This window comes from Furipterus horrens, unplaced genomic scaffold (assembly GCF_987537825.1).
Source record: "Furipterus horrens unplaced genomic scaffold, mFurHor1.1.pri manual_scaffold_9, whole genome shotgun sequence".
In the NCBI taxonomy this organism is placed as follows: domain Eukaryota; kingdom Metazoa; phylum Chordata; class Mammalia; order Chiroptera; family Furipteridae; genus Furipterus; species Furipterus horrens.
In genome coordinates, this window is record NW_028327179.1 from 80,726,849 (window position 1) to 80,747,773 (window position 20,925).

Here is a 20,925-nt window from a genome sequence, read left to right on the forward strand (position 1 = left end):
GCCCACTGCCATCGCCTGCCCTAACTTCTCTCCCTTGAAAAAAAAAGAAAGCATTCCTTGGAATAAGCAAAACATTAAGACAATAATGCTCAGTATACTTAAATTTGTCCTATAATGAAGAGATATGAAAAACTAACAGCACTATATGGTGGGGTGTAGATGGGGTGTAGACAAACAACATTCAAAAGGCATCTACGAGTAAGAGACAAGCATCGCTGCTTCAGTGTCCCCTGTAAATGGTCAAGTATAACTAGGTTAAGATCAAGCGTGCTTTTATAGTTTAAAAACAAGACGCATTAATTTTAGTATAATTCAAACATTTACTAAGAATCCACTATACAGAAAGCATTTCTTTGAGTTCTGTGAAAGATATTAGTAAGCAAGACATTCCCTTTAACATCAAGCATCCTTAAGTCTAGGAAAAGAGAAATAACATGGAAATAATTACAAAGCAAGGTAAACGTGATGAGCCATTAAAGATAGATACAAGAAAAATAAAGAAATTATTTCTAAGTTAAGAGAATCAAGAATACTTTCATTGAGAAGTTAATATTTGAGGTAGGTCTTGAAGAATAGGAGATTTGAAAACTAGAATTGAAAAGTCATTTTGGGTGAAGAAAACTAAGTAAGTAAAGGAATAGTGGCAGGAAAAAAAAAAGCCAGCATTCATTCCCAAAGAATAAATAGACTAATGTATGGAATGTAATATTTTCAAGAGATAAAAAGAAAAGAAATGAAAGCTGGAGTGTCAAATCCCTTGAATCCATATTTGTAAGTTTCAGTTTAATTCTGCCAAGCAGAAGAATCAATATGAACAAAGACAGAGATAAAAGAGCATGAGCTATGGAGGGAAGAACAAAAAGTTATCACTAAACTGCAGGGAGAGAAGGAATAGGAGATACAAATGGAAAAATGGGAGAGAGAGAATATTTTAAAATAGTCTTCTTTTGTAACATAAGCAATTGCAACAATATCTTGAAATCTACACAAAATGAATGCAAGAATTAATTGTAAAACTATCAGAATTACATTTTAGAAAACACCTCCTACAGAGCAAGGAGAGATTCAAGGAGTAAGGGGGGAGGGGAGAGTGGTAAGGTACAAGTGTCTATTATAGAAGTCCAGGTAAGGACCTAGGAAAGCTAACCTAATCTACAGAGAGTTGAAATGGAAGGAGAGAAGGAGAGAGAAAACAGTTCTAATAAGGAAGAACGGAGGAGGGAGAGTGACGAGATAAGCCTCAAGCCCCCAGAGGTCACCAAGGCAGTCACACGAGAGAAGAGCAGAGATGAAGCGCGAAGAGACAAGCTCAGTTTTTAAACACGGAGTAAGAAGTTTTGGAGGTTGACCAGTGGGTCCTGTCTCTCCAGCACTGCTTTCTGTGACGATGGACACCATCCTATCTCCGCATGGGGCTAGTGAGCAGTGGTAACATTGCTAGTTTGACTAAGGAACTGTTTTTTGTCTTTGTTTTTCAAGTTAAATTTGAATTTTAAATTGCCACTAGCCATTAAAACGTGGCCGCCGAGCTTAGTAACTAGACTTACCATGGGAATCATTTTGTAAATTATATAAATGTCTAACCACTCTACTATATTGCTGAAACTAATATAAAATATTGAATGTCACCTGTCATAGAAAAAAAGTTAAATGTTCATCTAATACAAAAAATAATTAAAAATAAATTCTTTAGAAAGAAAAAGAGCCTAAATATTAGGAAAATGTTAACTACATAAGAGACTCAATGCGTTGCTTATGTAAGATTAGGAAATGGTTCTTTTATGTGATTAATATTTGGTTGGGCTTAAAATACTGCTTCAATAAAATATTTAGAAATTTTTATATAAGAAAAGAAAATTCTAAGCAGAAGATATCCATGTAATAATGGAAAATACGGATGTACATGAAATCATCATGAGGAAGGTCGTCGTCGTCGTCGTCGTCGTTGGCAGCCGTCCGTCTCGAGAGACGATGGTGTAGCTTCTTAAGAGTCTATCTGCACTGCCGAGAATGGCTGTGCAGTCCGACTCGGGAGTGACATCGTATCTGTCTCCTCCCGTGTTGAATCGACATCTTGCGATGACGCTGAAGCTACAGAGCCTGGGCAGGGTGATATGGAGGGTCTGCTGTTGCCCATGCAGCAGACCCCCCCTCTCTTCGCAGCTGAAGGGTCCAAGGGAAAGACGGAGTCAATACAGCTTGGCTTCAGGTGCGCCGCAGGAGTTGCCGGTGTTGACTACAACGTCAAACCACCTTAGGGACTCCGGCTCCGGATTTTCTGTCGGGGTTTACTCCCTTAGCCTTTCCCCTGAAGAGGTATGCCGCAAGGCAGCGGAGGTTTTTTGGAGTCAGAGTTTTCCTTCTCTGATGTACCCTGACTGGAAGATCGAACCAGCGACACTTAGCTCGCAGGCCGACGCTCAATCCACTGAGCTAAACCAGCCAGGGCCCATGAGGAAGGTATACAATATAAAACAGAGGTGTAAGGAGGGACTGGGAGCGCTGAGGAGCATCCCGAGAAAAAGAGGCTTGGAAAAGGATGCCCAGAAAGGAAGGGGGAGGAAAAGAACGGGAGAAATGATGTCACAGAAGCTGCAGAAAAAAGTTTTTTTTTTTTTTTTGTTTTTTTTTTTTTAAGAAAAACTAAGTGACTGAGAGTGTCAAATGTCACAGAAAAGTCAAGAGAGGTAATGACATAAAAGGGCCCATTAACTCCAGCAATATAGATGCCATTAGTGACATTAGCAAGAATCATTTCAGTGGAGCGATGGGGGCAGAAGCCAGGTTGCTATGGGCTGAGGAGTGGAAAGCTATAGGAATTTGCCTGTCTTCCTGTTCAGGGGCCATGTTAATCATCTCTGTCTCAGTCCAATTTTGGATAAATGAGGGACCAAAGTTGAGCAGGTCAAGGAATTATGAGGAAAGATGCTAGAACATGAGTATATTCTCCATATTTAAAAGTCTTTTGGTATATAAATAGTAAGAGTCCTGATCATAACATTTTCATTGACTCTATCACCTTGTTCTGTCTGAGTCAGAGCTCAGAAAATATATAGTGACCTTGCATTTTTTTCATTTTTACTTATAATTCCAAAAAAATTACATTCCCTTTACTTTGTGAAGCTAAATTTATTAAAAGTATTAAAAATTGTGTTGGTTTGTGCCCGGACCAGTATGGCTCAGTTGGCTGCAGCGTCATCCGAAGGGTCCTAGGTTCAATTCCCAGTCAGGGCACATGTCTAGGTTGCTGGTTTGGTCCTCAGATGGGGCACATACAAGAGGCAATTGATCGATGTCTCTCTCCCACATTGATGTTTCTCTCCTTCTCTCTCTCCCTCCCTTCCCCTCTCTCTAAAATCAATAAGCATGTCCTCGGGTGAGGATTTAAAAAACATAAATGTTTGTTTGTGTATTATCAAGAGTTAGGAAGTAATATAATTTTCTTTCCTTACATATTACTGTTAAAAGGCTCACCATTTAATTCTGTTGGGGATGTGAAGATATAGAAATGATCCTGCACTTATTCCCAACAATGCAAATAAACAAGGCCTCTGGATCAAAGGTAATTTCTTTATTACTAGAGGAGACCCCCAAGTGGCAGAAATTGCGTAATACTTAAATACAGACACATTTTAAAACTATGTTAAAATATTTTAAGAAAATATTAAGCTAACATAGAAATAATTAAAAGTGTAATACCTTGAAAGCAGGTACATCATCTCCAACAGCTTCTATTACCCCAGCCACATCCGAGCCAGGAGTACAGGGTAAGAGTGGTTTTCTACTATAAGTACCAGAGCGAATATATGTGGCCACTGGGTTTACACCACATGCATGAACTTTGATTAGAACCTGCAATGACAATGTATTAGTTTACACAGAGCATTCAGACATTATGCTAGGACTGTAATGATTACACTGGGGAACACAATTTTCGTTTAGATCTGACACTTGTTTCTTATCAACTTTTGACATCTGAATCCAAAAATGACTCCAGTTTTTATCTATCATTTCAACTTTTTAAGGTACAGGATACCCTCCCTCTGTCCCAAAAATCATACAAAATGTATATACAAATGAAAATTTTAAAAAAATGACCCAAGTATACTCTTTACTTAGAGAGTTATTTTATTCATATAGAGGCTATATTGTTACTGTAAGTCAAATTGTGTACAAGTAGTAAAGTTCTGCTACCAAACGTACATATTAAGGTATTTTATCTTTTCAAACGACAGGCTAGGAAATGACAAAATGAGATACTTGAAACAGTCTCCTTCAGTTGACAAAGCTTTAACAAATTGCTTCATGAGACCCAGTTTTATGTGCGGAGGTGGGAATATAATGTTCTCTCTGTCAAGTGGCTCATGTAGAATGATTGGATCACCAGGTTTGAGGTCAGATCTTGGAGGCCAATTCGACTCCACCCAATGCGTCCCCCGAACTCTGCTGTCCCACATACACAGAAAACAGGGATACTCGGTGTATCCGCGTTGCTGACCGAGAAGGAAGCAGACCATTTTAAGGTCAACACAGATGATCCAATTGTGCCTGTGATATAGCAAAAGACCAAAGACTCTCTTTCTATCTTCATATTCTTCACGAAAACAGACTAAATGGCCAGTTGGGACTGCACCAAGTAAATTGCCGTTGTGGAGGAGGACACACTTCAAGCTCCTCTTCGAGCTGTCGACGAACAGTGGCCATTCAGTTGCGTTCTAGGTTGGAATTCCCAGTTCCTCCATTAAACCACGTATGTTATGGCAATACACAAAGCCACCGTCACTTCAAAAGTACTGAAGAAATGCACTTTCTCTTGATCGAAAGTAGGATGCCTTCGCTCCTTTTTCACGCAAGTTTTTCTCATATAGTCTTGATGCTAGGAGTTCTGAGGCCTTTTTAGATAGTTCCAAATCTCGTGCCAAATCATTCAACTCATGCTGATCAAATCCCTTACGAACTTGGTCATCTTCAATTTCAAAATCATCATCGTTGCTGTCACTTAGTTCTTCACCATACTCCTGTTTTTCGAAAGAGGTGGGTTCAATGAAAACTGGCACTGGGATTTCAGCTGAATGAGGCACTAGGTGTACAGCTGATGGTAGACTAGGATACTCTATTTTACATTTATTTTTCTTGGTATATCCTGACGTTTTCAGTATACAAAAGTAACAGTCACTTGAATGATCTCTGGGCTCTTGCCAAACCATAGGTATACCAAATGGCAATTTATCATGTGTTCCCTTTGTGCACATCTGTAAACTCTCAACACACAGCTTGCATACCTTGTGAGGGGCCCAAGACTTATTTTGATCACCAAGTTTTACTTTAAAATACAGTATTCACTGTATTTTACTTATTGTGGGTATTATGTTCTAGACCACCCCCGCGATAGGTGAAAATCCACGAAGTAGGACCCTTACATTTATTTTAGTATTTATACATATTTTAAGGCTTTATAAACCCTTCCCACACACTTATAAACAATTCCCAATCCCTTATTAACCTTTCCCACTCCCTTATTAACCTTTTCCACACTTTTATAAACACTAATGTTCTTAAACATATTCTACACTCTTAAACCTACGTAACTTTAACAACATATGTAGACAGCACCACAAAATCCCATGATATAGCAAAAAATCCACGATAAATAATTAAATATAATTTTAAAAATCCTGTGATACAGTGAGGCCACAATAAGTGAACTGCGATATAGAGAGGGACTACCGTATACAGACTAGAACTCGGACTACACTTTGGAATATGATTTACTATATAGAGCAGCACACAACCTCTCACCACACTGTCTAATGTGTAATTGAAAAGCCTAGACAAGTATGAACCTGTCGCTGGTTTCCAAGGTCATCCTCTCTCCCCCTGACTCAAGGGAGGTTTGCTCTCAGCCAATAGGATGGCACTAGTGCTTCCCTCGATCCAGGCTCCATCCAGCCTAGAGTGGTTGCATTAAGATAAGCTGTAAAGAAAAACTTGACGTGATAGAAGAAAACTAACTGTAGTTTTGAAATCAGCAAGCCTATTTAAGTCTAAATAGCTGAAAAATCTAACTCAAGAGGAATTATGTTAAAATTTGTTCCCCTGTGTTATGGGTACTATAAAAATGAAGGGGAAAAACCTTGCCTTCAATGAGCTCACCTTCCTGTTTTCCAAATCCACATTTAAATAAAAATGTAAGGCAGAATGGTTTATGTGCCAAATGAAAAACATTTTGAGAAAATAGTGATGGAAATACTTGAGATGTGTGGCAGAGACCTTTCTGTGCTCATCAAATCTATTTCCTCCTCCTGGGTATAGAGGAAAGAACTATTGTTTCCTGGCTCATTTACAGTTATGAGTAGCCAAAGGATTGAGTTCTAGCCAAGGGACTCTGAACAAAAGTGATGAGAGCCACTTCCAGGCCTGTCCCATAAAGGCCTTCTGAGGCAATCCACACTGCTTCTGCCCTTTCATGTGACCTCAGAAGACAGGCATTGAAAGTGGCAGAGCCACATGCTGGAGGACACCTGGGTCCCTGAGCCAGTGCTGGAGGAGAGCTACCAACTAACATTTTCGAATTCTGGAATCTAGTGAATAAGAAATAATTTTCTATTGTTGATTTATTGATATTTTAAGGTTACTTCTACTACAGAAGCTTATTTTACCTCAATTAACACAGAATTACTTCTGCTGTAAGAGTAAAGAAAGGCATTTAAAAAGAAGTGGTATTCGTACTAGGCCTTAATGGATGAGCTGAAATTCTGTGGGATTTGGAGAAAACTTATATTTCAAGTTAAAGGACAATTTCGTGCAAAGACAGAAGGAACAAAAGGGCCTCATGGAGAAACTGGATAAAGCTTGATGCTACTATAGCACAGTCTATTGAAAAAGAGTGATAAGAAATAAATATATAAAGATAGGTTATGGCCAAATTGTGAAAACGCTCATAAAGTTTGCTAAGGAAATTAAGACTCAGGAGCCATGGCAACTGCAGTAATAACAATACATAAGTTTTATTGAAAATGTATACGTATTGTTAAAGTCACTGGAAATGAAATGATTAAGCTCTACATTTAAACTCTCTTAATTCATATACGAAAAGCCGGTATGCAGAAGAAAATTGTTTTCCTGATGTCCACAAAATAAAAATCAGGAAAATTTATAATAGAATAACTATTCACAACTACTTATGACTCCATTTAAAAAAAATCTTACTGCACTGCATCGATGATTCTCAACTTCAAAAAATTCTTAAAACGCCACATTATTTCTTTTCTTAGATCTACTTCACTTGTTATTAGAATTATGTTATCTTTGTCAGAGCTCATAAGCAGTGTAAAATTTGTCTTTAACTATCTTTACAATCACTATGAGTCTGCTTCTTTTGAATATTAATTTGATGTGCTAGAGACTCATACTCTGTAATTATTGCCTGTTTTTAAGTAATTATTTCCACCTGATGGTCTTTTGGAATTGGTACTGCAACATCCGACTGAAATTTCAGCACTTCTGGTCCACCAAATTCAAAAACTCTAATAGCTCTCATCAACTTCTGTCCAGTCGCCATGGTGATCTAGAGACTGAGGGAAAAAAAAATTAATGTATTGTCCTATTGCAGCTAGGCTATTACTATGTTTTTTTCCCCTGGAGGGTCAGATCAAACAATTTTTCAAATGACAATTTAAATCACAAGCTTACACTGATCTCATTTCATGTTTAAAACCTTTCATCTTACAAATCCTTCAGCTACAAAGCAAAATACTTCATATTGTTTCCTGTAGCCATTCAATGCCTTCAACAGGGAATCAAACATGCAAACAAAAACATCTGGATAGGTCTAACAAAATGAATATTGTAGGTGTCCTTTTGTGTACGCTTGGGCTGCAACATCTTGGAAATTTTAGGAGCTAATATAAATTTCATTAACATGAGATAAATAGATCTTTTTTTGTTATTAATTATTTCAAATACATAAATACAAAGAATATGATAAACACATTTATCTGCCACCCACCTTTAACAAATCTTAACATTTTAAAAACCTAAAATATTATTGATATAACTGAAGCCTCCAGTACCTATCTCCAAACCCATCTGTCCCACCCATCCATGAGATAACTGTTACCATAAACTCATTAAAATATTCTCGATTCTATAACTGTATAATCTTCTTTGATTTAACGTAACAATGTTTCCACGAATCTGGTTTTAAAAACAAGTCCTTAGCAGCAAGGAGTTCAGTCTACAGAATGATTTAAATAAAATGTTAATACCAAATATTGGTTGTTATTCATTCAACACACATTTTTTTTGAACATTAACTATAAGGAAGGTGCTGTGCTAGCCTCAGAGAACACAAAGGGCCTCAGCCTCTCCCCAGCTCCCATGCAGTCCTCATTCTCTCACACATGTACACACACATCATGTAAGGTTTAGAGCTCTATTTCCATGTTCAGTATCTACCCACTTCATACCTATTCGTGTCTTTCAAGCATTCGCACCTATCTGTTCACCAACAGACATCACTATCATCCTCAAAAAACTGTAGCAATAATAAAAACACAATTGCCCTGAAATAGAATGTCAAAAATATCTAGTACGTACATTTTTCCCCCTACATTTTGACATTTGCTAAATTGGGAGAAAAGAACAAAGTAAGGAAGAGACTTGTGCTTAATGCTGGATTTAGAAGATATCCTGCCTGGTCCAAAACTACTACATTATCCTGTGGTGCCTGTAAGGAGATAGGCATGACCTTGACAGCTCTGCCTTCTACTTTGTTTCTGGAGATCTTATTTCCCACTGAGCTTTTGCCATTATGATTGATCAGGCTCCAGTCTGTACTCCTTGCCTTTGAACCCCCTCAGCTACCCACAGGATCATAATCTGCTTCATAATACAGGTACTGTGTCAGAAGGTATAATAAAAAGAATAAAAAACACAACACACGAATAGTAATTATGGTAATTCCTAAGCCCCTGCAATACCTGGTTTCTTCTAAAAAGCACATCTTTCACACCCGCTGATATACTTATTTTCACAATAGGCAAAGAAGCAACAGTTATTAAAACTGTGTGCAGAAGTGGAAATAAAGTCACCATCCATTTTATGGATGAGAAAACATTCTAAGAGGTTAAGAGACTCATCAAGGTCACACAGAAGCAAAGCTAGAACCCAAGTGCTACACTCTAAATGTCATTGTGTGATTTTATTTCCTTCCTGTACAATCCTTTTCAGCTCACCCTTTGAAATGTTGGCAGAGAGGACCCATAATTTCTTAGGAATGTACTTTAGCACAGTAATAGTGAGACAGTTAGACAGTTAGAAATATGAAATTCAACTAACCTTCAGGTAGGGTTGCATATTTTACGATCAAGGCATCTGCTTACAATTTGAAATATGTCAAATGCCCATAAGTTAGAGGATCCAGTAGAAATATACAGAGCATTATTCTATTAGGAAAACTAATAATTTCCTTATCTGTAATATGGGGCCAATGCTCCCTACAATAGGATCCTCATGAAGATTAACAGCAGCCCGTGATGTGTGTGTCATAGTACACCTAGCATGTAGTAAGCTCCATTATTCAGAGTAAAACATGTGCAGTCAGCAGTCCTGTCACATTGCTTGTGTTTTTTGTAAATTAAACTGTACTTCAAATATGGTTTTCTATTTATCAAATATAAACTTTTAAAATTTTTCAACAAGAGTAACTTGGTTTAAAATTTTTATTTTACTTTTTAACCTACAAAAGGTTGTCAACCATACTTTGCAAATCTAGAAAATTCAGAATTTAAAATTCTTCCTGGCCCTGGCTGGTGTGGCTCAGTGGACTGAGCGCCAGCCAGCCTGCGAACCAAAGGGTCACCTATTCGATTCCCAGTCAGGGCATGTGCCTGGGTTACTGGCCAGGTCCCTAGCTGGGGGTGCACAAGAGGCAGCCACACACTGCTGTTTCTCTCCTCTCTTCCTTCCCCTCCCTCCAAAAATGAATAAAATCTTAAAAAGTAAAAATAAAATTCTTTCTGAAATAGTGATCTTTTCCATGTTACACTTGAATCTATTAGGTTTAAATGAAAATTAAAGGAATAGAGAAAATATCAGAAATTTACTTTAACACGAAATGCACAGATCAATTTACAAAGTCAGAGCAAAGGTACGTTAGGAGAGAAAAACAAAAGTAAAATTAAATTAAAATTTTAGGCAAGAAATAAAAAAATTAAAACTTGGAAAGAAAATTAATCATATAATGTGCTGTTGATCAAGAATGATTCACGTACGCATTTTATTATTCCTAATCCAAAAGAAATTAAAAAAATAAAAAGCCAAGGATAAGTATCGTCATGGCTTGTGACCTCATCAGGTTGCTCGCAGGGCTGGATCTCAGCGCCCACTTCTGGTAAGAGAGGGTGGCAGAGTTATTGACTAGATAAAACCCTCCAGGTTCTCTGAGGCAAACATTGGGTGGAACTGGGCAATCTGCTCACCAGCGGTGGGGAGCAGAGCTCGGTGGGATTTGTTGCTGCTGACCAGGCATTCACACAGCCATTCCCACCAGCTGCGGACAAACAGGCCGAACCTTAAACCGGTTCAATGATTAACACACCTTCCCTGGTCAGAGGTGTGTCCTGGAGGAACAGAGGAACTGTGTAAACATCCAACGATGTGTTAACTGGGTGTTTTGTAACATTTTCTTTTTTCTTTGAAGATTATTCTAAGAAGGAAAGGTTAAAAAAACAAACAAACAAAAAAAAAAACTCTACACAGTTCTAAAAGATGGCAAATCTGATCGCAAAGCAGGAGGAAGGCCGGTTAGAAAGAACTCAGGGGACCCCTGTAGTTGCAAGGAACCGAAGACAAACCAGCTCCCACAGGTGGGCGGCAGGCAGGGGAACGCAGCAAACGGCCGCGCGGCCGCAGGAATCCCCAAGCCCAGGCCTGGGCGCCCGGAAAAGCAAGCGGGTGGGGCAAGAGGAGGTGCAGGGGCAATGCCAAGGGGCTTCCCGCGGTGTGGGGCCGAGACGCACATCCTACTGGAAACCAAGGCTGGGAACTCAGGCCAGGCAGATACAACTCCCCAGGTAATTTACGGAGGAGAAGCTTACGGCCCCTAAAGGAGAAAGAGGGTGCCCAGGAGCACCTCACTCACTGGTACAGCGCGCAGGCAGGGGCGCCGCCAAAATCGAGCTCGTTTCAGTCCGGACTAGGCTCGGAAGAGCACATCTGGAACATCTCGGGGACTGTTCTAAAACCACTTACCATGTCCGAGACTGGGAAATCGAAATCTGCGAAGGTTCCCACAGATTTCACAAAAAAATGGGGCGGGCCTTGCCGTCTTCAGTATTCGCTGGCTCCGCCTTGCCCTCCAGCCTCTCCCAGCCCCCAGGACACCGCGCGAGAATCTCCGAGTTCGTAATGACGAGGAAGTGAGAAAGTTTGGACCTTCTCGGCACCACTCGTTCCAATATGGCTACCCCCAGGGGAACGCGAGGGCTATTGTGGAAGTACAGACCCCGAATTCCTCTTCACATGGACTGTGGAGCCGAGTTCAGGAGATGGGAGGCGCAGTGTCTGAGCAAAGCGGACCTCAGCCGCAAGGGCAGTGTGGACGAGGATGTGGCTGAGATTGTGCAGCTCCTGAATGGGCGAGAACAGTTTTTTACCACCAGTTCCTGCTCTGGCCATATCATCCTCCTAGACGGGGTGAGCCTCCTTTGAGCCCGTCCAGCGCCTGCCTTGTAGTGGGAATACCAGGAGCTCTGTGTCCACCCACTGCAGCACCCCAGTGCAGCCTGTTTGTGTTTGTCCTTCTGGTGGGTGGTCTCGATTTCTTTATTTTTGGCAACTTAAGAGGGTGGATAGACTTGAATGTGTCTATTAATCACTTGGGTATCTTTTCAAGTACACATTCTGATTCTGTAGGTCTAGCCTGATATTCTGCTAAGGCTGCAGGCCTGGGAATGATTCTGAGTTTCAAGGGCTAAAGAATCTGATTTTCTGAATACTAAGGGACTTGAGAAACTTTCCAGCCTGGCGAAGCTGGAGGCTTCTAGCGCTCTACCAAATCCTTCATACCTGACTTAACGTCACCACGGTTCAGGTGTTTACTGCCTCCTAGCGGCCCACTCCATTATTACAGCTCTTATAATTCTTAATTAGGCCGAGAAAGTACAGCACGGTAGTATAGTGTGAGATAGTGGTCAAGCCCTCGGGCTTTGAAGTGATACGGCTTAGATTCTAACCCAGTTATGGGAATTACTGGCTTTGTGACTTCAGGACAGTTATCTGAGCTCACCCCCTCCCTGTTTCATGAGCTGAGAATAACAAAAGAGTATAAGCTTTGTAGGGATTTTGTATCGTCGTCGTCGGCAGCCGTCCGTCTCGAGAGACGATGGTGTAGCTTCACAAGAGTCTATCTGCACCGCCGAGAATGGCTGTGCAGTCCGACTCGGGAGTGACACGGTATCTGTCTCCTCCCGTGTTGAATCGACATCTTGCAATGACGCTGGAGTGTCCTCTCCAGTGAAGCTGAAGCTACAGAGCCTGGGCAGGGTGATATGGACGGTCTGCTGTTGCCCATGCAGCAGACCCCCCCTCTCTTCGCAGCTGAAGGGTCCAAGGGAAAGACGGAGTCGATACAGCTTGGCTTCAGGTGCGCCGCAGGAGTTGCTGGTGTTGACTACAACGTCAAACCGCCTTAGGGACTCCGGCTCCGGATTTTCTGTCGGGGTTTACTCCCTTAGCCTTTCCCCTGAAGAGGTATGCCGCAAGGCAGCGGAGGTTTTTTGGAGTCAGAGTTTTCCTTCTCTGATGTACCCTGACTGGAAGATCGAACCAGCGACACTTAGCTCGCAGGCCGACGCTCAATCCACTGAGCTAAACCAGCCAGGGGTGGGATTTTGTATAGAGCAGGGATTTTCGAGGGGGTGTACTGCGGAAGGCTTACTGGTGCGCCGCAAGAATTTTTAAAACTGACCTCTTTTCCCTTTGTCAAATTAAAAAACGACAACAGTCAATAAAACAATAGCAGTCCAATGTGAATGAATCAAAATATCTATTTTTTGTTAGATCAGCAGTTTTGGTGTGCTGCAGAATTTTAATAATTTGTGTGCCATGAGATGTAAAGGGTTGAAAATCGCTGGTGTAGAGAAAATAAGGTAATTTATTTGAAACATCTAGTGTTGTGCCTGGCCCATATTAAGAGCACAGAAAAAGCTAGCTGTTTTTTGATTTTAGCATCAGCACTGAATTCAGAGCATGAAAGACAACACACGCCTTCGCTCTTTTTTCAGGTCCCTCACTGATCTCTCTGGTTCAGAGGGCCTGTTTTTACATTGCTTCTGTTGTCTTTTGAGCACTGGGACTCTTGCTGAGCTTGCTGTCTTTCTTCCCCCATTTCTACTACTTAAGAGGATTTCTGCGGTAGTTTCCTAAAAGGTCACTAAACTATGAATCTCTACCCCAAACCATGTTACACGTTGTTAATAGATTTACCTTTCTAAAGCACAACTCTGTCAATGTCACTCATCTATGCAGAAGTCTTTTTTTTTTAATATTTTATTGATTTGAGAGAGAGAGAGAGAGAGACAGAAACATCAGTCTGTTGATCCATTGATGCATTCATTGGTTGATTCTTGTATGTGCCCTGACTGAGAGATCAAACCTGCAACGTTGGCGTATCGGGTTGATGCTCTAACCAACTGAGCTAGCCGGCCAGGGCTTACGCAGAAATCTTTTGTTACACGTTTTTTTAACATCAGAATATCCAGACTGCAACTCTAGTACTATACCTTTCCACCCTGTTTCCTGCTCTTTCTCTTCATTTTTATTTGCTAAAAGTGAAATATTCCCTTTTTTTATCTTATTTTTACCTGCCTTAGCTCATGTTTATTTTTCCTGAATTGTTTTCTACCACCTCTGCATATACATAAGGCATGACTACCGAAACTCCCCTCCCACCTGAACACAAAAACACATTTGGAAGTAATAACTGCTTCTTCTGAACTGCCTTAGGACGTTTTCTGAACCTCTTTTTATTTTATGTATTACTCATACCTGGTATTATATTTATTTTCACCTTGCCTTATCTCAGAAAGGATTTGGATGCATTTACAAAAAGGCAATATAAGAAGAAGAATTAAGAATGGGAATATCTGGATAAAGGGAGTATCAATTAGATGAAGCCAATGATGACATTAATTCCTAAAACATACAACGAGATTCTAAATCTAGAAGTGGGCTACACATTTGGTTCTACAATTTAGAGCACCCAGCATAAAATCAGATACAAAAGCCACTGAGGTTACTGAATGAAAACAAACCAGTTATTGAGGACAAGTTCAGCTCTTCCCATTACTAAGGCCAAATAGCAAAGTCTCCTGTGTACCCACTGTGTGAATAGTTACTTTGTAGAAGCACAGTGATTTAAAAGTGCATGTGGTTTCCTGCTTCTTTTTTCAATTATCCTTAAGGGTAGGACCTGTGTATACCCAAAGTATGTAATAGAACTCTACAAATAAACACTCCTTCCGGTTAATAAACAAAGAATCCGATGTTAAATATTTGCGTTGTTGAAATTTTGATCTTTTAGTTCCAGCTTTGCCCTTTGGAACTACATGTAAAGTCTAATGAAGAGGTCACAGATTTATGCCTCTAGAAACTAGGGACATATTATAAAGGTGTGAACAGCTCAGGTGACAGTGAAAAGCAGTAGGGATTGTGACAGCAGTGCTTTTTTACAGAAGTAATTCAATTGTTTTGTTTTGTTTTTTAACATTGTGCTAAGTAAAACAGCTCCGGGACAACTCAGAGCCTGCTAGTGTTCAACCCCTTGAGTAAATTCTTTCCTCCTGACAAAAGCACGACCATATTTTAGACAATATTACGTTTTTTTACCTTGGTAAACACATTTAAAAAATTTTTAATTTATTTATTATTTTTTTTCAATTATAGATTACTTTTAGTATTATTTTTGTGTTAGTTTCAGGTGCACAGCTTAGTGGTTAGACAATGATATACTTTACAAAGTGTTCCCCCTGATATTTCCAGTAACCATCTGGCACTATACATAATTATTGCAATATTATTGAGTATATTCCCTATGCTGTACTTTACACCCTAGGACTATTTTGTAGCTACAAATTGGTACTTAATCCCTTCACCTCATACCCAATCCCCCAACTCCCCTTCCCCTCTGGCAACCACCAGTCTGCTGTTTATTTTGTTCTTTAAATTCCACATGTAAGTAAAATCACATGCTATTTTTCTTTCTATTTTAAACATTTTGGTTTCATTTTTGTTTTTGGTTAATGTTACCCAAAAGCCTTTTGAATTTTTCTCAGTAATACTTAAAAATCACCACTTGGGATTATTAATTTAAGAAAGCCTACCATATAGTATACATTGTACTTAATAGTTTTATAAATATATGATTAAATTAAATTATGCTATTTTTTATTTTAGAGTACAGATGGCTTTGAGGTTCAGAAACAAAACTGTTGCTGGCTACTGGTTACACACAAACCTTGTATAAAAGATGATGTGGTAAGTTTTTATATATAAACTTACAGAAATAAGCTTTTTAATTCACAGTCACTTTAAATACAGATGAAAACAATTGACAATTCAAGGTGATATATGTTCATAATTATAGTGGGTGAATATTATTCATAAAGCCTAAGGAGAGTTGTAGGACCTAAAAGTAGAAATACGTATGCGAGCATTACTACGGCTGCTCAACAAAACACATCCTCTTGGTTATAGCAAAGAGTTCATGGACAGTGGACACATTGGGTCCAAAGATTAAATTTCATTTCTGCCATTTTATAACTCTGCAACCTGGTACAAATTATAGAAAGAAAAGGGAGAAAGGGAGCCAGGAATAAAGGATTAGCCCTATCTATATATTACCAGCATGTTGATGTAAATAAATTATCCGTTACATACCTGGATTGCTTCTTGAAAATGTATTTATCTGTGCTGGATTGTTTAGTTTCCTAAACTGAAATGTTTAGTTGAGCTAATACAAGTGTGTATTAGTCAAGCACTTACATTACTGATTCAGGTGCTCAAATGTTGTCTTCAGAGGACTCATTCAGCATCCATCCCCTTGTTTGGAAACTAGTTCTCTGCATATTTGCCCTTACTCTTTTCTGCTGTGGATTATCTTTGTGGCAGGAAAGGTAGCTACCATCAACCCCAAAGATCTATGTATCATTCCCAAAGAAGGACTCTGGATAAACTGCTAGTTAGGTGTCCTCCCTCTGAGATCAGGTATTCTCGCCAATAGAATGGAATGCTGTTCTTGATCAGACCTAGGCACTTGGCATCTTTGATATTATTATAGTGGAAATGATGAGTTGACAGGGTCATGATTTACAGTCCCATGAAAATGAAACAGAGTGAAGGAGGGAGTCTGCTGTCCAGGGGTGTTAGGCATACAGAAATAACAACTACCTTATATAAATTCTAGCTCATACCTAATAATGCTTGTGTCTCGAACCTTAATCGAACAATGGAGTATTTAAACAGACCTTCTGGTATAGTTTTTCCATACCATATTCCTTAATGAAAAATCTGTTATGAAATTAAATATAGTAGTCACTTTTTAAACATTGTTGGAAAGAATGACATTGAAGGTATATGGGAGAATTAGAAATCACGTCTTTTAAAAGAATAAGCAGATTAATAAGTTTTTGGAGAAAGAAGACCAGAAAAGCAGTGAAAAGATTTTTTCAGAAAAAGGGTGCTGAACGAGTAAAAGTTCCTGGGGAAAACTGAAGTTACATATCAAAGTGTCACCAAAGAGGAGGATCACGTATTTGTGTCTGATCCTAACGCTTTTCCTTTACTTAGATTGTAGCTCTGAAAAATGTGAACGGTGGTGCCATTTTGAAATTTGAACCCCTTGTCCTTCATGTGCAGTGTCAGCAGTAGCAAGATGCACAAATTCTGGTAAAACTTTGTAATTATACTTGAAATTATAGGTATGTGGATATATTTAATTGAGCTTTAAAACACCTACCAAAAATTAATGTGTTAGTTTAATCAACTAGTTTTAATTTAATTACAGGTTTGGGATTGTATGTGCTTCTGCAGTTTGTAGAGTTTAACAGTTTATCTGATTAGATAGATTATCAGAATTTAACAAATTTATTTTCTTTCAGCATTCAGTGGCAGTAGAGTCTGGTTTCAGGAACTCTGGCATAACGGTGGGAAAGAGAGGAAAGACTATGTTGGTAAGATACCTTTTGGCAAAGAGTTCTTTGAGCATGAAGCTATCCAGGTTATTGAAATAACTTACACTTCTACCTAGACTCCTGCCTTTTGTCTCTCCTTACTCCGATCTTCTTGCCATTCCCTTGCTGAAAAACCTGCAGTGACTTATATTTTTCTACCAGGCAAAGTTCAGAGTGGGCAAAGTCGAGAGCTGTTAGATGTATGTTTGAGGTCTTATTTTATAGTATCGTAATCTCCACTTTTAACCTCATCCTCTGTGCCCTTCTTATTCTACATAATCCTAAATTAATAAGCACCATGGTGTCATGGAAGGAGTCACAGATACGGAGGCTAAAGTCCTCTACACTAATACTGTCTGGCCCCCGGCTATGCTATATGAACTTGGGCAAGCTCCTTAATCTCTCAGGGTCTGAATTTTCCCAGCCATATCAGGAGTTCAGCAAACTACTGCCCTAGGGCCAAGTGCAGCCCACGGTGGGGCCAGATTCTACTACACACATTTGCTTAATTACTGCCTAAGGTTGCTTTTGTGTTACGGTGGCAAAGTTAAGTAGCTGTGACATACTGTATGAAAATGTTTACTATCTCTCCTTTCTCAGAAAAAGTATGCTTACTTCTGGACTGAATTATCTCTAAGGCTCCTCAGTTCCACATCCTCTCTGAGTTTTCCTGGCCAAGCCACTCCGTAGTGATTTTGCCCTGATCTGATTTGCTACAGTATACAGTAGTCCCTCTCTATATCGTGGTTCACTTATTGCGGCCTCACTGTGTCACAGGATTTTTTAAAATATTATATTTAATTATTTATCACGGATTTTTCGCTATGTTGTGGGATTTTGCGGTACTGTATACGTATGTTGTTAAAGTTACATAGGTTTAAGAGTGTAGAATATGTTCAAGAATGTAAGTAGTGTTTATAAAAGTGTGGAAAAGGTTAATAAGGGACTGGGAATGGTTTATAAGTGTGTGGGAAGGGTTTATAAAGCCTTAAAATATATATGAATACTAAAATAAATATAAGGTTCCTACTTCGTGGATTTTCACCTGTCGTGGGGAGGTCTAGAACATAATACCTGCGAAAAGTGAGGGAATACTGTATACTGATTGTATTTACTTTTTGTCATGGCATGTATTTGCTCCTGAATTAATTTCAGATTGTCCTCCATTCTAGCTCCCTAGACTTTGCTATTTTCTACTTCTTTTTACCAAGAGCCTGTTTGACAAATAGAAGCGGCTTGCAAAAGAAAACCCCTGTAAAGCATGACTGAATGGAAAAGCAAACCTCATGGTACTGGTTTGTGTCCCCATCTCATTCTGCACTGCATTTGGTGGCCCAGCAAGAACAGAGCCATCCATCCTTCTACCTTTCTTTGCTTTGCCTTCCATGTGCACTTACTTTAAGTCCTTTCATATCTGCCTCTAATTTCTCACACCTGAGTCCACCTCACCAAGCCCTCTGTCACTGCCTCTACTTAAGCCCTTGTCCTCCCTCGCCTCAGTCTTTACAGTGGTCTCCTGACTGGTCTTCCCGCTGTCCATCTTCAGGTCCTCCAAGCAATACTGTTAGAATCCCCCCTTTTGAAAAGTCAGGGTCACCAGATATTTTCCCTGATATTTAAGGCCTTACCATCTACCTTATTTGTGCTAATCTCCTGCTAGCATACTTACACTCCAGCGAGATAGAAAACTTAGTTGTTTCCCAAATGTGTCATGCTCTTTCATGTCTTCATGACTGTAGATAAGTTGTTTCTCCCCCATTTTTACATCTGGTAAAATTGCACTTACCCTTTAAAATCCCAACTCAAATGCCGCCTTTCCCATAAAGCTGACGCCTGTCTCAATTAGTTGTACCTCTTCTACATTTCCTTAATGTTTTGTGTTTGTGTTATAATTTTTTGCTCACTGATAATTTCCTGTTCTAAAGTGTAAGCTTCTGAAGGGACCATGTTATATTCATCCTGTATCTTCATACCTTACAATAGGGCCTACATTACAGATGCTCAGTAAATTTTCACTGAATTAATTTTTATTCCTCATAATAGTTTTTGTTGTTCTTAATCCATATCCAGTGTTTGGATTTACTTGTAACCTGTTGACTGTTTCATCAACAGAGTTACTAAGATTGGCCCTAAAGCGCTGAAAAAACAGCCACTTTGTGGTTTATCCTTGTAACCAAACTGTGCTCAAGCAGCACTAAGAGGCTCTTTCAAATCCAGTCCATTTTGATTTTCCCTTGAAGTTTATGTTGAGATTTCATTTCTTTCTTTTTTTAAAGAGTGTGTTAAAGCTTCCTAAGCTTTAGTGAGATTGAAACTGTTAGTTATTGGATTCTTTGATATTATCTGTTTCTCTAAAACACAATGTATAGAGTGGCTTTCTTTAGAAATGACTATATGATGTGAAAATCCACTGTGTTTAGCTAAATTATATCAAAGCATTAACCTAAATGCTGTCATGAACTGAACTATGTTTAAACACAACCCTGACTAGGAGTTTTCTTTAGTGATGTTTAGTGTCTCTAGTACGTAAGTCACCGTATCTGAACTGTCTTTTTCTTGTAGGCTGTCCGGAGCACACATGGCTTCGGAGCACACATGGCTTCGAAGTGCCATTAAGCCATAAGGGAAAACTGATGGTGACAGAGGATTATATTGACTTCCTATTAAAGATAGCAAATCAAAAAATGTCAGAAAACGAGAAGAGAATTGAAAGGTATATTAATTGGATATTTCCATGTTATTTTAATATGCCTAAATCATCCTTGAAAATATTAATACACACCATCTTTAACTTATATTCCTAATTGCTTTTCTGTTTGTAGTATTTTTATCATGAATAATAAAAAGATGATCAGAGTAATAGAGGAAAGTGGGCCAGACTATAATGGGTAGTAAATGGAGCATAAGCTCCATGGGGGACAGCGAGACAAACGGCTGTTGGCAACAGACATAAAGGAGAGCACAGTCACTCGGGTGCGAGAGCTCAGTAGCCACGGGACTGTAACTGAGCGAGGTGAAGGCAGCCGTGGAAGAGGTGCACGTTGCCCCCTGGATGTGATCTACTGGAGACCAGACTACCTAGAATCTCCTTTTGAGGAGGATAGACTGGTTAATTTTAGCCTGGTAAATATTTTACACCTCTGGTGAGTTAAATACCCATCTATTATCATGGATTAGATCTAGAATTGCCAAAATTGTCCAAGTAATAGGGATCATGGCTATTAATTCACATTTATACTTCTTCTGTTCTTAAATTTTACCTCATGGTAGATAAAAACTCTTACAGTGCTTTCTTTTTTCAACTCTTTTCTAAGCATAGTTTTTGATATAAAGAAGTGACTGTTACGTTGCTTTTCTTATATAAAGATAATGCCACTGACCTACCACCAATAAGGTCTACATGTCTGAGTTATTCAAGTGGTGATGGCCAACTTGACATCATTTATAATTTCCTTTTTCCCTTCTCCCTACCCACTTGGCCACCTCTTAACCAGTCAATCTCTGCCCAAGTGACTCTGGAATCATTCTTCTCCCCCCATCCTTAACTGCAGTATTAGCTTGTCTCAGTGTAGAATGCTTCTAGCGTGTCTCCCTCCTAAGCCATTCTTATTATCACTGTCAGAATCCTGTCTGTAAAATGCAAATTTTGTCTGCTTAGAATTCTTTAACACCTAGAATGAATGAATGAATGAGT

At 39.3% G+C, this 20,925-nt stretch overlaps 2 protein-coding genes across 14 annotated transcripts in view; one reads left to right on the top strand and one right to left on the bottom strand.

Annotated features, from left to right (window-relative positions):
* LOC150002044 (zeta-crystallin-like) overlaps window positions 1-10,697 on the bottom strand; it is a 31,509-nt gene extending 20,812 nt beyond the window's left edge. The window contains exons 1-3 of one of the 3 annotated variants that reach the window (XM_090287455.1): window positions 10,482-10,594; window positions 7,451-7,574; window positions 3,700-3,852 (exon numbers count right to left, since the gene is read on the bottom strand). In XM_090287455.1, coding sequence (XP_090143581.1) covers window positions 3,700-3,852; window positions 7,451-7,561 — 264 coding nt within the window. In that variant the 5' untranslated portion in view covers window positions 7,562-7,574; window positions 10,482-10,594. The other 2 variants (XM_090287454.1, XM_090287453.1) reach the window with 2 other exon arrangements.
* A 527-nt stretch (window positions 10,698-11,224) lies between these two features.
* Window positions 11,225-20,925, top strand: part of LOC150002045 (tRNA wybutosine-synthesizing protein 3 homolog) — a 272,954-nt gene continuing 263,253 nt past the window's right edge. For 7 of the 11 annotated variants that reach the window (XR_016513121.1, XR_016513120.1, XR_016513125.1 and 4 more), the window contains exons 1-5: window positions 11,310-11,697; window positions 15,457-15,537; window positions 17,160-17,231; window positions 18,404-18,520; window positions 19,794-19,944. Coding sequence is in view for 2 of the 11 variants with exons in the window: in XM_090287456.1 (XP_090143582.1) it covers window positions 11,461-11,697; window positions 15,457-15,537; window positions 17,160-17,231; window positions 19,794-19,847 (444 nt within the window). In the remaining 9 variants the exon portion in view is untranslated. Of the gene's footprint in view, window positions 11,808-15,456; window positions 15,538-17,159; window positions 17,232-18,403; window positions 18,521-19,793; window positions 20,027-20,925 lie in introns of those variants that run through there. The other 4 variants (XR_016513119.1, XR_016513127.1, XM_090287456.1 and 1 more) reach the window with 4 other exon arrangements.